This window comes from Gadus morhua, chromosome 10 (genome assembly GCF_902167405.1).
Source record: "Gadus morhua chromosome 10, gadMor3.0, whole genome shotgun sequence".
Classification (NCBI taxonomy): domain Eukaryota; kingdom Metazoa; phylum Chordata; class Actinopteri; order Gadiformes; family Gadidae; genus Gadus; species Gadus morhua.
The window spans coordinates 26,228,968-26,243,778 of record NC_044057.1 but is presented as its reverse complement, the minus strand read 5'-3'; the positions used below and the strand labels follow the sequence as shown (position 1 = coordinate 26,243,778).

The following is a 14,811-nucleotide window of genomic DNA, read 5'->3' as shown; positions in this document are numbered from 1 at the left end:
ATACTAATAATATCTATTATTTGAGTTGTGTATTTAAGACCTTGACAGTAACTAATCTCCTATATAATTGATGACAGTGTTTAAAATGGGCCTTATGACGCCACGCCTCTGTTATGACACCACCTCCAGCAGTCAGTCATATGACCAGACCGGGTCCATTTCCTGGTACAGTCGGTAGCTGCAGTCTGGGTTCACCTGCAAGCGTCTCAAGCTCAAGTCGGCTACTCGCTGTGGTCAAGAACAACAAACCATCCGGCCAACATGATCCACCGTGCAGTACTCTTCCTGGCCCTGGCCCTCGGACTAGGTACGTACCGCGGTGATTCAGCTCCGCACGTCGGCACGACTTGTTGTTGGTCGAATGGTGAAACTTCTAGGACACTTCGGGCCTGACGTCGGACTTCGGCTCTCCGCTGAAAACACGCACTGATACTTTAATAACTATTGTTCGTCTCACAGTGCTGACACTGCAAATCCTAATAAAAATGTGCGTTTAATTTGAATACAAAAATAACCCTGCGTAATCCCCGGCAGCCATGATCCTTTGACTCAGCATCTAGCCTCCGTGTTGTGCTAGGTGGATACATGTTAGCTTCTGTGTTGTGCTAGGTGGCTACTTGTTAGTCTCTATGTTGTGCTATGTGGCTACTTGTTAGCCTCTATGTTGTGCTAGCTGGCTACTTGTTAGCCTCTGATGTGCAAGGTTGTTACATGTTAGCCTCTATGTTGTGCTAGGGGGCTACTTATTAGCCTTATGTTGTGCTAGGCGACTACATGTTAGCCTTTATGTTGTGCTAGGTGGCTACTTGGTAACCTCGGTGCTAGGTGGCTACTTGTTAGCCTCGGTGCTGTGGAAGGTGGCTACTTAGTCTCGGTGCTGTGCTAGGTAGATATTTGCTATCTACGTCAGTGCGGGTGAGCTAGCGCTGAACGCACCACGGAGGCCAACAATCCACTTTTCAGATTCAACAACATGACTGATCAGACCACGCCTGGTGATCTGTCTGGGATATTATGGTTCACTGAGGTTATCTGTTATACTTTGGACGTGGTTTGCTTTGCCTGAACGCATTAATAATTCAGGTGTCCTGTGTGACAGGGGCATCTGTTTTGAGCTTAAGCTTATCTGCACATAATGAGCAATGGTCTGTGAAATCGCTACGCAGAACCGTGACCTTTAGCGTCCTGCTGTAGTTTCCCTCCCGTACAATGACTCAGGCATTAAAGAGGGAGTCGTGTTGATGTCTTCATGGTTGTTGTGTCTGACTGTACTTGTTTCCTTTGACCCAATCACACGCTATCTTCACTAACGCATAGTTACTACACAAGACTTCATTTGTTTCCTTCGACCCAATCATTCGGTATCTTCGGTAACATCTAGTAGCTTCAAAAGACTGCGCTTGTTTCCTTTGACCACATCCCACGCTGTCTTTACTTTCATTTTGTAACTTCACAGAACCGTGATGTTCTGCAGTGTACGATGTTTCAGTTGCTTCCTCACCGCAGTTAATTAAACTCAAAGTGAAACCAGTGGTTAAGCTGCCTCGGAGCATTATCTGTTTTAAAGGAAATGTTTTTTTACGCAGGAAGGAAGGGGCTGTGTGGTCCCCATGGCCTTAACCACAACTTTGATAAACCTTGTTGCTTTGTGCCGTTCTTCTATCAGTGTATGAGAGGCCTTAACCCTCTCGGAAGCATAAAGAAAAACACTGCCTATTCGGAGCTTCTCAATGAACACACGCGTCGTGTTGTCACACGCATACTATGTGTCCCAGAAGCTTCACCCCTCTCTGACCCCGACATCAAACTCAACAGCTGCTAAGATGGAGCTCCACACAGATCCACCTCGACACGGGGTCGTGACCTTAGGGAGTTTACGACTTCTTCGTCATGAGAAACCCCTGCCAACATTCGGAGCAAAGGGGCACAATAACAGACTTGTTGGTAGAGAGGCTGGCAAAACCCTAGTATTTTACTTCAGTTTTCTCTCAAATATGAAAGATAACATCTTATACTAGTGAACATGTTTTTGTGTAGAACATTGTAAGAATGTTCTACACAAAATAGTTTTTCTCAAAATTGAGGTGGACCGGATATGTTTCAATAAGTAACGGGCGGCCAATCATCTCTAGAGGGGATCTCTCAAGGTGCATTTGCTGCTATTTTGTGGTCCAATGGTTCCATTTGCTGAGGTCAGTAGGGTAGGGCTGCTCGATTATGGGAAAAATCATAATCATGATTATTGTGGTCAATATCGAATTTATCGATTTCATTTTTGAGTTTGAAAACATGTAATTTTTTTTATTGTTTTTGGATGTCTCTCCTAAAAACACTTTGTAACTGAGAACTTTGACATTTCGTCTTATAAAAATACAGAAAAAGGTCAAATAGAAAATGTACTTATCTAAAGTAATGTAAAGATATGTATCCAGCTGTTATATTAGCTTTGTGATCGTTTGACGCAAAATAGCGATCAAAATTCAATTAATCGTCCAGCCCTCGGGGACAGTACTTCATCACTTGGCACATTCGATTCCTCAATGTGTAACATAACCGAAAGGGGAAATTTTCCATCCAAAGATAATTTCTTCAAACCAACATTATGCCAACAAAATGTTTGCTCCATTGTTAACCTTTAAAAGTATAACCTTTAAAACCAAACTGCTTTGTCTTTACTAATGAGGAACGTCTTTTTTTTTGCAGGCACCCAGTTGACCAGTGCGACTGAGGTGTTGGTGAACAACACTGAAGGCAAGCTCTGTCTGTATGCAAACCTGAAGGTGAACTTCTCCGTCGCCTACGAGGCCGTCGGAGACAAGGTTGGTCCATCATCCAAATGGTTTTCTCATCTATTTATCTTTTTGCCCCTCCTATGGCCTTGTTGGTTTCATCCTTGGCAATGACAATAGAATGATTGTTGATGTGATACATTTGAGCCATCTGCATAAGGACCAATTATTCAACAGCACTAAGCTCTCTTTAGTCTGGTGTCCTCCTTGTTCCCATAAAAATGTTGACCACTTTGATCACACATTTAGTAGTTAAGGAGAAACTTTTAACAAAACAGGTCAAGCTTGTAACAGGTCAAGCTTGGATCCATCGTAACTTAAATTATCGTATCAGTGTACATTATGTAGGCTAATATTTATGCATATTTAGGAGCTTATATTGGTTTTAAATTTACAAAAGATATTGATTAAACAGGCATTTTTTTGTTTCACCAGCCACTTTTTAAATGTGCTCTTGGAGCACAGTAGCATGATTCATGTTTTCCCGACTCCTGCCTGTAAAATGATTCCTGTTCCTGTTGAGTGACGGTGCGTGGTCGGTGTCTTCCAGAACGCCACGGCGGTGTTCTCCCTCCCTGACGCCGTGCTCACCAACGGGAGCTCCTGTGCCAACAGCAGCTCCACCCTGCGTCTCAGCTTCGGCCAGGGACACTCCTGGACCATGACCTTCAGCAAGGGAGTGCAGAACTACCAGGCTGACTCCGTTAGCGTCGACCTCAACCTCGCCGACGCGGCCGTCTTCCCCAACGCCACGTCAAACGGTGATCACAAAGCCTCATGAATATTTAAAAGTGATTAGGTGAAGTGAATAGTGGGGAATAGCCTTTTCCACACTATTCACGGAGCCTGAGGTACACGTTAACACAAGATAACACTTTTTGCCGGGATTTATTAGTTTTTATTAGCAAACAGAGCGGGATACTTTGTGATGAAAACGATATCCTGAGTTTGAGATCTTAACCATGGGTTATTGCCCACCAATCAAATTGCGCCATCTTAGGAGATTCACGTGTAGCATATACTAAAATTGTAAATGTAGAGATGTTCTGATATTTTTTTTTTCCTTCCGGTACCGATTCCTGAACTTGAGGATCGGTTGACCCGAGTATATACCGATACACCATCTAGCATTGGAACTACTAACAGCACGTGTTCTTTTTGAAGGGTTCTCTTACGTTGACAGCAATATTTAGTTGGTTCCCCTACCGTCGACAATTAGATTTTTAAGAACTAGATAATTTACATTTATATTCTAGAACTGTAATAATGCATTTGCATTCTTTTAGTTAAGCGTGAGCATCCATGTTATTCCGACATGGTAGCTCGAACACACGAAGGTCGTAGAAGACGTGTTTCCCATTCCGACTATCCATCTCTGACCATCAACGAGCGAAGCATAAGGCTGCATGTGTTTGTGATGTCCTTTGCCTGTGTATTAAAGGAGCTAGTCACATGATGGTCGGCGCATAGGCTTGCGTACTCGCTGACACCCGATACTACATTTTAGGCCATATCGGAGGATTCAAAACTGGCATCGCAACAACTTTACTTACATGATCCTAATCACACATGAACATAACCGTCTATGCCCAGGGACGGGGACCCCCATTAATCCACATTTCTCCTTGGTTCGTCACAGAGACGATGAGTGTGACCGTGAACGTGAACGCCACGAACCTGTCGAAGGCCGACCTCGGAACCTGCTACTCCTGCAACAGCCAGGACGTGATCCGGGAGGGCGGCGTGAGCCAGACCCTGTGGAGCGTTCTCATCCAGGCGTTTGTGGCCAACGGCAGCAAGAGCCAAGAAAGTAAGTACACGGGTCACGATGCCTCCACACGACGACCTCACCGCGTACGTCCGGTACATGTTGCTGACGTTCCCGTTCTCCCACCGCTTAGTTACGTCATGCGCCGCTGACGTGCCGATCACGCCCAGTCCCGCCCCCACCAACGCCTCCACCGCAGCACCCACCACCGCCGTAGCACCCACCACCCCCATCCCGACCCCCACGCTCCCAACACCCACCACCGGGAAGTACCATGTCACCACGGGGGTCAACAGCACGGCTTGTCTCATGGCCGACTTCGGCCTGAGCATCGGATTCAAGATTCAAGGACAGGTATTCACAGCCACGCCTTTTTAAAAGTCGCTCCATGGGCTCCCCTGCCTGAACCTCTCGTGGCGACGTGCTCATTGGCTGCCATTTGCTCGTCTTTCCTTCCTTTCCTAAAAGCTCCAGAAGATGAACCTGGAGCCCAACGGGACGAATGCTTCGGGGACCTGCGGCGTCAACAGCAGCCAGCTGGTGCTGAGCAACCCCACTGCCACTCTGGTGTTCACCTTTGTCAACGTAAGCCCGCCTGCTGAACGCAGAGGGGGGGGCACCAGGTGGCTGAGGAGGTAGAGCCGGTTGGCTGGTCACCGGGAGGTCGCTGGTTCGAGCCCCGGCTCCTCCGAGCTGAGTGTCCCTGAGCGAGACGCCTCGCCCTGACTGCTCCTGACGAGCTGGCTGTCGCCCTGCGTGGCTGACACCGCCGTCGGGGTGTGAATGTGTGCGTGAACGGGTGAATGTGAGGCAGTGTTGTACAGCTTTGAGTGGCCGCTGGATAGAAAAGCGCGGTATAAATACAGCCAAGGACGCAGTAAGAGCGTGCCGAGGTGGTGGAAGGGCCGTTTGGGTTAATGTTCTACTTTGTCTCCTGCGGTTCACAGGAGACGGCCAAGTTCCGCCTGCACGCCGTCACCGTCAACATCACGACCGGCTCAGGTGAGTGGGGTCACGACCCCCAGTCCTTCACTGCCCCCTCTACATCACAGTACATTTGACGTTAACATTTAGCTGACGCTTTTATCCAAAGAGTCACAGTCAGTACATTTGTCGGAAGAAAAAGAAACAACACCATATCGCCGTCGGTACAGTAAGGACGTTCATAGAGCCAAGTGCCAAGCACTAACAATCGCTAGGTTAACCCATTCCCCGTGTACAACAAAGATATCTACGGTAAGATGCTACACAATGATAAGTACTATTCTTTAGGGCAAGACTCTCTTGTTCAGAGATCCCATAGACTCTGCATAGTCTTGAGTCTTCAGCGGAAGCTGGTGAGCGACTCTGCGGTCCTACATTGAGGTGTCTTCGTGCAGTGGGTTCTTTTACACAACGTATTCTCCATCCCACAGGGCAACAGTTCTATAGCGAGAACACTAACCTGAGTCTGTGGGTGGCGTCGGTGGGCAGCTCCTACATGTGCAACAAGGAGCAGAGCTACAACATCAGCGAGTCCCTCGCCCTCCACACCTTCGACCTGCATGTGCAGCCCTTCGCCGTCGCCAGCGGGAAATTCAGCACGGGTAGGTTCCACCAACACACACACACACACCTGCAGACACACACCTGCCTTATCTTCTGGGGGACGGGCCTTGCAATAGAGCTAAGGGCAGAAGGGATCCAATGAAAAATTATTGCAAAAAAGATGACCCTATTTAGAAGGAATGAGGTAACGCTAATCAAAGTTAAGTAAGGGTTGTTGGACTCACTCAAATTGGCTAGAAGGAAAAGAGGAAGCTCAATTGACCATTCAGTCTCTGAGCAAACCTTTAAGGCTGGGTAACGCTACAGTAAGGACCTTAGGTCGAGTTGGGTCCGTTAACTTCCTTTTGTTATTCAAGTTATGAAGGTAAGTTAAGTGTTGCCCTTTTGCCTTTAACTCGTATCATTTGAATCACATTTGATTTCATACACAATCGCATAATTTTATAGTGGCATGATATGATCCGATTTAAATAATTGTAAACATAATTCATGCTACTACCTTGTAGCCTAATGGATGCATCCTCAAAAAACATCAAAGATTAAAGATGAACCAAACCATCACTCATGTGTAATCTGACCAATCACCTTCAACCGTAAACTGTACAGAAGATGCATATTTCCTATTGGCAATAAAACAAGTTGAAAATATCCTGCAAATGTGAAGTGTTTGACCGTTGAGCTTTGTTGTCACACAGGCGCCTCCTGATTCCCTTGTTGATTAACTCTCTCTCTATCTGCAGCTCATGAATGTTCAATGGATGACACCACTGCCTTAATTCCAATCATTGTTGGCTGTGCACTGACTGGCTTGATTCTCATTGTAGTGGTTGCCTATATCATTGGTCGAAGGAAGACTTATGTTGGATACCAGACTCTCTAGAGCGGGTCCTACGTTAATCCTTCATCGTTTTTACGGGGCTTTCAAGTTTGGTCTTTTTGGATTATTTGGGAATATTAATTTGTCAGTTATATTGGATATTAACTGCATTACATGCTGATGGTAGCAACTTTTCAAGCTGATTTGGGATTTATGCTTCAGTCAGAACACAATTTGACTCTGTTTCTCCAGAAAATTGAATAATCTGATTATTCTGAATATCGCCTGATGTTAAGCACTAAAAAAATAATTTGTAAAAATGTTATATTTTAGTATTATCCTTGTATTATTATTTCAAAACCAAAAAAGGAAATAATTCCTGAGGCCCAAACTTTCCACCCCATTGTTTTTGTCGCTTCATTGTTGTTCATTCTGTTGTCTGGTTGGTCCTTTTTTCCTTTTTGTTTTGTTTTTTATTTGACTTTTATTGGTTGTACATGAGTGCAAGATACAGTGCCCTGCTTTTTAAAAACGTCACTCAAATTGGAAAAGATAAATCAGATAATTTAGTTAGTCTCAAAGGTTTTCTCCGCCATGCACGATTAGATGACACGTTTGACCCCTCCCCCTTCAATTACTTAAATCACATACGTAGAAAAGGACTCATTGACATTCCCTCGATTCGGCAATTTCTAATTCAATATTAGACCATGTTTTGTCTCTTAAATCCCACATTTGAGTTATTATTTAGCTTTCTTCAGTTTTTGAGTTATGTTGCCTCCAATCGTATTAATGTTGCGGATCCATGTTGACAACATGTAAAGTCGTTTCCTTGTCATGGAAACTCAAATCTTACAGAAACCCATCTCGCCTTCTTTGCACTTTGTTTAAAGAATGTCAACCACTGACATCCTTGTGAGTTCCTCCTGTGGATCAGGGGAACAGATTGAGACGGCTCCTCCAACGACCACGCCTTTTTGAAAAATTTAGATAATCGTCAGGTCACGAATCTCCCTCTGTACAAACAAATATTCCACCCATCCAAAACGTTGTGTAGCGCCAGTCTCAAAGGTCACATAGTTCCTCATCCACGGATAGGCTCTGTGGGCATTATGTTTGGTAAAGGGATCGCTCTCTGGCTGAAGAGGGCTTCATATCAATGCACTTAGGCCTTCTCCACATGTTTGACATGCCTGTTGAAATGTATGCTGCATAGTCACCCGTGTTGTAGTTTAGGTTAATCGTTATGAATGCTGGAAATAAACTTGTGCTGGTTGCACAATTCAGTGTCCTGAAGCCTGTCCATGTGTGTTTCGTGTGTCGGTCTCCGCTGTACCAGTTTGTAGACACTGTGTACCTGTGTGTACTAGTTTAACAGCCCTCTAGTCCTTCACTACAGCACTACAACCGCATCAGAAATGACTTGATTTGATATATTTTTAGGTTGCTTGTGATCAAACCATTAAACATGCATGAATCAGTGTATTAATAGATTTTGATTTGCTTCTCATTTTTGTTTTGGTCACTTTGGTCAACGCTGGCCTGCTTTTTAAGGCGTTTGCTGCCCTAACCAAGTCGGGGAGGGATTTGCAGCACCACTCTCTACTAGTTAGTGTGCTGAAAACCAACCCACTCAAACTATCGTCTCTTCTAGAAGTCGAATGACCGGAAAGTTGTCTCACTTTGAGCCATGCTCAGAGATGGTTTGGTGCGGCTCTTCGTTTGGGGTTTCATTTAGCAAAGGGATCTAGTGCTGCAAATCCCAACCCACTCACAAATCGCTCGTCTACAAATGATTGCTGACGTCGTTTTCATTCTTTTAGGCTTTTATCTGTGATAAATCGGATGGAAAATCTTGGTGTCATTATGAGTGCATCGTTTTTGTTTTTCTAAATCAAAAGTATGGAAATAAAGTATGTTCTTTGTCCCGGATCCATGTGTAAATTCTTTCATTTTAACGACACATTTTCCATTTCTTTAGGGGGGGCATGTTAATGTTGACCTAGTCACCGTTCATTGTTGTTTCTTAGTTCTTCACCCTCCCTCTGTTTTCTAAAACGTTCCTGTGTCTGCTCTCTTCACTCTCGTCTAGCCGAGGATTGCACGCTCGATGAGAGCTTCCTTGTTCCCATAGCGGTCGGCGTCGCCCTGGTTGTTCTCATTCTTATTGTGCTGCTGGCCTATTTCATTGGAAGAAAGCGAAACCAAGCCAGTGGCTATGAGTCTTTCTAATCCCATTATTTCACCCAGTACCACCAGTATTCAATGCCGGATGCCTTTTGCCTAACTGTGTGAAGAAAAAAAGAGAAACGACTTGATGAGTCTGCATGTTAACCATAGATGATGCTTCCTATTGCCTCCGTGTTCAGTGTGTGTCCTTCCTCGATGTAACGCAGTGTGAACATTTAATGTAATTACAGCCATTGTATCCGATTGTGTTGTTCCGTCGATTGCCACTTATCCCACGCGGTTGAACGAGTGCGTGAGTCTATGTTTGGACTGCTTTCTTGCACCTTCACTGCAGTTTGAAACTCTGTGCCATGTGATTCTGTTCACCCCCTCTTTATTTAATATTATCTGTCTGCTGACTAAATCATTAACTCTCTGTCTCTGTCTCTCTCTCTTTCTCTCTTTGTTTGTTTACGTTAGCTGAGGAATGCTTCCTGGACTCTGATTTGAGCTTTCTGGTGCCCATTGCAGTGGGTGTGGCACTCAGCTTTCTAATCATCCTTGTGCTTATCTCTTACCTGATTGGCCGAAGGAAGAGCCGCACCGGCTACCAGTCAGTATAGGTGCTCCCCGCACCCCCCCCCCCCCCCCCCCCCCCCCCAGCTTCTGTCTCCCTGGCAACCCTAACACTGCTTCCAAACCCTACTTCCTCTAACAGCATCTCCTCCCGACCCCTCCCCCATCTGTCCACCGCTGCCCCTTGTGGATGGGGGTGCTGTCTGTTTCTCCTCTTAGTTCCTAATCAGCTGACCTCTGATATTTTCCTGTACCCGTGAAAGAGTTTAAAGACCACCCATCAGAGCTTTTTCTCCTTTTGGCTGCTTTTTCATTGTCCTGTCCTCCAACAACTTGATCAAGCACCCAAACAGACTGATTATCGTTTAATTCTTAATTAATAGATTGCATGTTATTCATCTAATGTTTTGGTAGCTGGCAATTCCCTTCTCTAGGGTGACCACTCACCCCCCCCCTTTTCAAAAGTATGTCTCTGTATTAACTATGTTAACTATTCTATATGTATAGAATGATTTCTTTGATTTCATGACCAATTCCACACTATTCTGTATTGACGTGCTCATCCAATATAACTTCAGACTCGTACTTTCATTGGTTTGCAGCCCTGCGCCGCGGTTTTATTTTTGTACTCACATGTATCGCTTCTAATGACTTGCACATGATGAAACGCACACTCAAGAGAAATTGTGCTTTTTGCATTAAATGTTCAGGAAGACGTTAACTCAATGAAAGGGACAGTAACGTATGAATACCTTTTAACCAGCGGTGGAATCTGTGTTGTTTAAATGTGATTGAGGCTGGCTTTACTAACTAGTACTAATGTTAAGGACCTTCTCAGGAAAAGGTCGTCAGAGGAAGGGTTTCTTGGTCCCTTTACTTTGTGCTGAAATGTTTTGTTTCATGTTGGTTCACTCAAGTGAATGTATATGAAAATTAGGTACATTTTTTTTGTGTATTTTTTGTAATACATTAATGATTAAAGGTAGTCAATTGGAACAACATTACATTGGTTTCAGATCTGGATTAAGCCTACTCCCCACACTGATAGAAGAATTCCAATCAGACCTGATTTGCACTTAAAGAATCACGTTCACTATCGGTGATAACTGACTATATAACGGCTGCACACAGGCCCAAGCCTCCTTGTATTTGCACCATCACATCCACACAATTCGTTTTCTGTGCAGTCATGTACACACTTGGGGCTTCAGTTAATGATTATCCTTGCTGTTCTTGAGTCGTCATGTTGTTTTCTGCGTGAACTTCAGCCCTAGTACTGGTGACAACCTCCTGGACAGAATGTGTGCCTTTTGTAATTATTTTGAGTGCCCCCTGAGTCTGTCTCCATGTGATGAAGAATGTGGGAAATCATACACTGGTTTCGATTGAAGTGGGAAACAAATTAAATAAAGTTGATCTCATGTTTTCGAGCTGTATTGTATTCTATTCAGAGTTTGTCTTGTGCGTTGATGCAAGGCATCAACGCACAAGACATTTCATGGTCGGTGGCCGCTCACTGTGCTGTTCACACTTGGAACAGTAAAGATGCTTAACCTTTAAGTTTAAAATACTGATGTGTGTGTGGGTGGGTGGGTTATGTTAGGAAAATAGTTAACTTTCTTGAGAAATTACACTTCAGTGAATCTCCAATGAGGAGAAAACTTGGTTAAGATTATCCATCTCTAAAATCAATCATTAAAGTATTTTAACAATAAAACAATGACTAAAGGAGAGTAGTGAAGAATTAGGTATTTTAATGCTTTTGGGGAAGTTGTGTTTTGAAAGAAAACAAACTATTACACATTGTTTCATATTTCCTTTTATTGTTCACAGTCGTCTGTGGTGTTTCATTTTCCAAAGCACTCGGATGTTTTTACAAAAACAAAGTCAAGAGGTGGCTTAAAATGTTTCTTCATATATTACTGTTCTACTCAAAATGATAAGTAATGCTCTATTTTGCATTTATTTAAATGTTTTTTTTACAGTCCTGCTTTGAGACAACGTTGATGTAGATCTGTGAAATCTTAAAATATACAAGTGTTTGAAATGTATGCAAGAAGTTAGTCAACTTGTCATACAAAATGTGATAAACAAAACTTTATCATAGCCCCACTCAACAGGTTTTCTAAATATCTATTAATAGTTAAAAGTCAAAATTGGATTTGCATAGCTATTAGCTAACTATTGGCCAGTATGTAAAATATGCCTTCTATAATGCAAATTTAGTTGTATTAATCCTGCTAATAATTATAAAATATCAGGTATCCAATGATATTTCCTACTACTCCTTTTCTCAGCGTGCTCTGTTTTTTGTGTGTGTGTATGTGTGTCCGTGTGTTTGTGTTATCCAACACCTATGAGACAAACGTCTTGTGTAACGTTTCTTTTCTTTAGGAAATTACTTTTAAAACAGAAGGCACAAACTCGGAAATGAAAGGGACCGGGAAAACTTCAAGTTAATGAGATTTGTCACTAACACTTTACGTCTCATATTGTCATCGGAGCGGTTTGCCGAGCGTCCCGATCGGCCGCTACGCTCCGATGTCCAGAGTGAAGGAGATGGCGCCCAGGTAGCGGTCGGTCGGGGAGTCGTTGATGATTCCCTTGCCGTTGAGTTTGCATTGTACATAGATATGAGCGTCGTATTGCACGCCTGCAAAACGAACCGCCACCACTGGGGCCGAGTAGTTCACCTGAGACACAGAAGACAAAAGGGTTTCAAACCACACGCCTGACGTAAAGATCAGGCGTGATGCTTCACAGTACCTCGCACCCTTTTTAACGGCACAGTTTAAAACGACGTACGATTTTCGTGAGTGCCACTTACGTGTCTGAGCTTCCCGTAGTACGGATAGTACTTCAAATCAAAGAGACTTTTAGGGAAGAACTCGACTTCTCCCAAGGCTTCAGGGTTGCCTTTCTGAAGACGAAATCAGAACATAGACACACTTAGCCCTCCTCCAACATGACGACCACGGGCAGAGCGTGACAATGAGGACTACATCATTACCTTAACACCACAGGTCACATTAATGGCTTTTCCTTGGCCTGGGAGGTATCCAAGAATCTGCAACGATAAAGAGCCATGCAGAAAGGTGTCATCCACAAAGGCACCGCCTGCAGTCCCTGGATTATCCACTAGGTGTCACTCGGTAAAGTACTGAGGAGTTCGGGGGGGGGGGGGGGGGGGGGGGGGGGGGTTCAGGGTTCATACATTTCATACTTACCCGGTTCATGCGGAGAAAAACGCACGGCTTCCCCAGAGAATAGCCGTAGTGGGGGTCCTGCAAGCCGGAACACTCCCCCAGCCAGGACCTCTTGAACTGACAGGCCTTGCGCTCCAAGGTCTCCTCCAAGTGATCCTGCATGAAGTACTTCTCCTGCGAACAGTGGATGTTCTTCCTCTCCTGGACGCCGTCATTATACGCTGGATGTCCGGAGGTGTGGGTGGTGTGTGTTCGTGCGTGCGTGCGTGCGTGTTGGAGAGAGAATATGAATGGGAGGACAAGTGAAAGAAAGAGAGGGAGAGAAGGGGGTGACAGAGAGAGAGGGGAGCATAAATAATGCGAGCCACTGCAGTTTACTGCCAAATCCGGGCCTCTGATTAAGGCAGCTCGACAAAAGAGAGTAAGAAAAAAGAAGGGGAGAAAAGCACACAGTTGAATGGCTGCACTCGGCCCACAAAGAGGTTTCCCCTTCCCAGAATGCCCTGCGACATGCAAATGGGATAATGGGCAGCGGTAGTGGAGATCCGTGCTGGAGTATTAACTCCCTGCTCACCCACTTGATTTAAACATCACCCCCTACACCAACCGTCACCTCTCCCTCCCCCTCTTTCACTGTAATGGCTGTCCGGGACAATGAGGACACGCCTCCCTGGAAGGACCTTTGTACATCTGTACTGTACCGACGGCCGACCCGGACTCACGTTTGAGGTACTCGTCCATAGACCGCGCGTACTTCTTCCAGGACTTGCGGTCGGAGGCGTTGAAGGCGATGTCGTGTCCATCCAGGTGTGGGGCCATCGTCATACCTGCCAACGGAGAGCCACAGACAGTGAACCGTGCAGGGACTCCAGTAGAACCACAGACGGGACTGTGACTCCAGCAGAGCCACAGACAGTGAACCGTGCAGGGACTCCAGTAGAACCACAGACAGTACTGTGACTCCAGCAGAGCCACAGACAGTGAACCGTGCAGGGACTCCAGTAGAACCACAGACAGTACTGTGACTCCAGTAGAACCACGGACAGTGAACCGTGCAGGGACTCCAGTAGAACCACAGACAGTACTGTGACTCCAGTAGAACCACGGACAGTACTGTGACTCCAGTAGAACCACGGACAGTACTGTGACTCCAGTAGAACCACGGACAGTACTGTGACTCCAGTAGAAACAGAGACAGTACTGTGACTCCAGTAGAACCAGAGACAGTACTGTGACTCCAGTAGAACCAGAGACAGTACTGTTACTCCAGTAGAGCCAAGGATACTCAACTATGCAGAGACTCCAGTAGAACATACAAACAGGCAACTGTGCAGTATAACTACATAGTCCACTGTGCAAAGACTCCAGCAGAACATACAGTTAACTCTGCAGTGACTCCAGCAGAACATACAGTTAACTCTGCAGTGACTCCAGCAGAACATACAGTTAACTCTGCAGTGACTCCAGCAGAACATACAGCTAACTGTGCAGTGACTCCAGTAGAACATACAGTTAACTCTGCAGTGACTCCAGCAGAACATACAGTTAACTCTGCAGTGACTCCAGCAGAACATACAGTTAACTCTGCAGTGACTCCAGCAGAACATACAGTTAACTCTGCAGTGACTCCAGCAGAACATACAGTTAACTCTGCAGTGACTCCAGTAGAACATACAGTTAACTCTGCAGTGACTCCAGCAGAACATACAGCTAACTGTGCAGTGACTCCAGTAGAACATACAGCTAACTGTGCAGTGACTCCAGAGCTACAGAGAGAAGTGGATTAGAAGTGCTGAAGGAGAGTTATGGGTCCACTGTGCAGTGTCTCCAGTGGTACAGGAAGAGGGCCATTAGAAGTGCTGGAACAGGTAGGGGAGGATCTGACGGCGAGGGGGAAAGACGGAGGCTATAGTTACCTGGTGGCATCACTCTGTCGTT

At 45.1% G+C, this 14,811-nt stretch overlaps 2 protein-coding genes across 4 annotated transcripts in view; one reads left to right on the top strand and one right to left on the bottom strand.

The window, feature by feature from the left end:
* Positions 1 to 132: 132 nt before the first annotated feature.
* Positions 133 to 11,097, top strand: lamp2 (lysosomal-associated membrane protein 2). 3 transcript variants are annotated; one of them, XM_030368517.1, is made up of 9 exons: positions 133 to 307; positions 2,704 to 2,819; positions 3,340 to 3,550; positions 4,429 to 4,599; positions 4,691 to 4,911; positions 5,026 to 5,142; positions 5,505 to 5,559; positions 5,973 to 6,143; positions 9,572 to 11,097. In XM_030368517.1, the coding sequence occupies exons 1-9, from the start codon at positions 262 to 264 to the stop codon at positions 9,712 to 9,714; spliced, it is 1,251 nt and encodes a 416-aa protein (XP_030224377.1). In that variant the 5' UTR covers positions 133 to 261; the 3' UTR covers positions 9,715 to 11,097. The 3 variants fall into 3 exon arrangements, with proteins under 3 accessions (XP_030224377.1, XP_030224379.1, XP_030224378.1); XM_030368519.1 differs by having other exon boundaries at positions 9,015 to 11,097; XM_030368518.1 differs by lacking the exon at positions 9,572 to 11,097 and adding an exon at positions 6,846 to 8,854.
* Positions 11,098 to 11,466: 369 nt separating this feature from the next.
* The window catches only part of atp1b4 (ATPase Na+/K+ transporting subunit beta 4), a 7,250-nt gene continuing 3,905 nt past the window's right edge, over positions 11,467 to 14,811 (bottom strand). The window contains exons 4-9 of the mRNA XM_030368521.1: positions 14,790 to 14,811; positions 13,596 to 13,700; positions 12,895 to 13,094; positions 12,678 to 12,734; positions 12,495 to 12,587; positions 11,467 to 12,360 (exon numbers count right to left, since the gene is read on the bottom strand). The exon at positions 14,790 to 14,811 is cut by the window's right edge and continues 107 nt beyond it. Of these exons, the coding sequence (XP_030224381.1) occupies positions 12,199 to 12,360; positions 12,495 to 12,587; positions 12,678 to 12,734; positions 12,895 to 13,094; positions 13,596 to 13,700; positions 14,790 to 14,811 (639 nt within the window). The 3' untranslated portion in view covers positions 11,467 to 12,198. The remainder of the gene's footprint in view (positions 12,361 to 12,494; positions 12,588 to 12,677; positions 12,735 to 12,894; positions 13,095 to 13,595; positions 13,701 to 14,789) is intronic.

Excerpts from the sequence above, each read along its gene's own strand:
- lamp2 (XM_030368517.1), top strand. The coding sequence starts at position 262 with ATGATCCACCGTGCAGTACTCTTCCTGGCCCTGGCCCTCGGACTAG. Across the intron at positions 308-2,703 it reads GGCCCTGGCCCTCGGACTAG|GCACCCAGTTGACCAGTGCG; the intron begins GTACGTACCGCG and ends TTTTTTTTGCAG. Across the intron at positions 5,143-5,504 it reads TGGTGTTCACCTTTGTCAAC|GAGACGGCCAAGTTCCGCCT; the intron begins GTAAGCCCGCCT and ends TGCGGTTCACAG.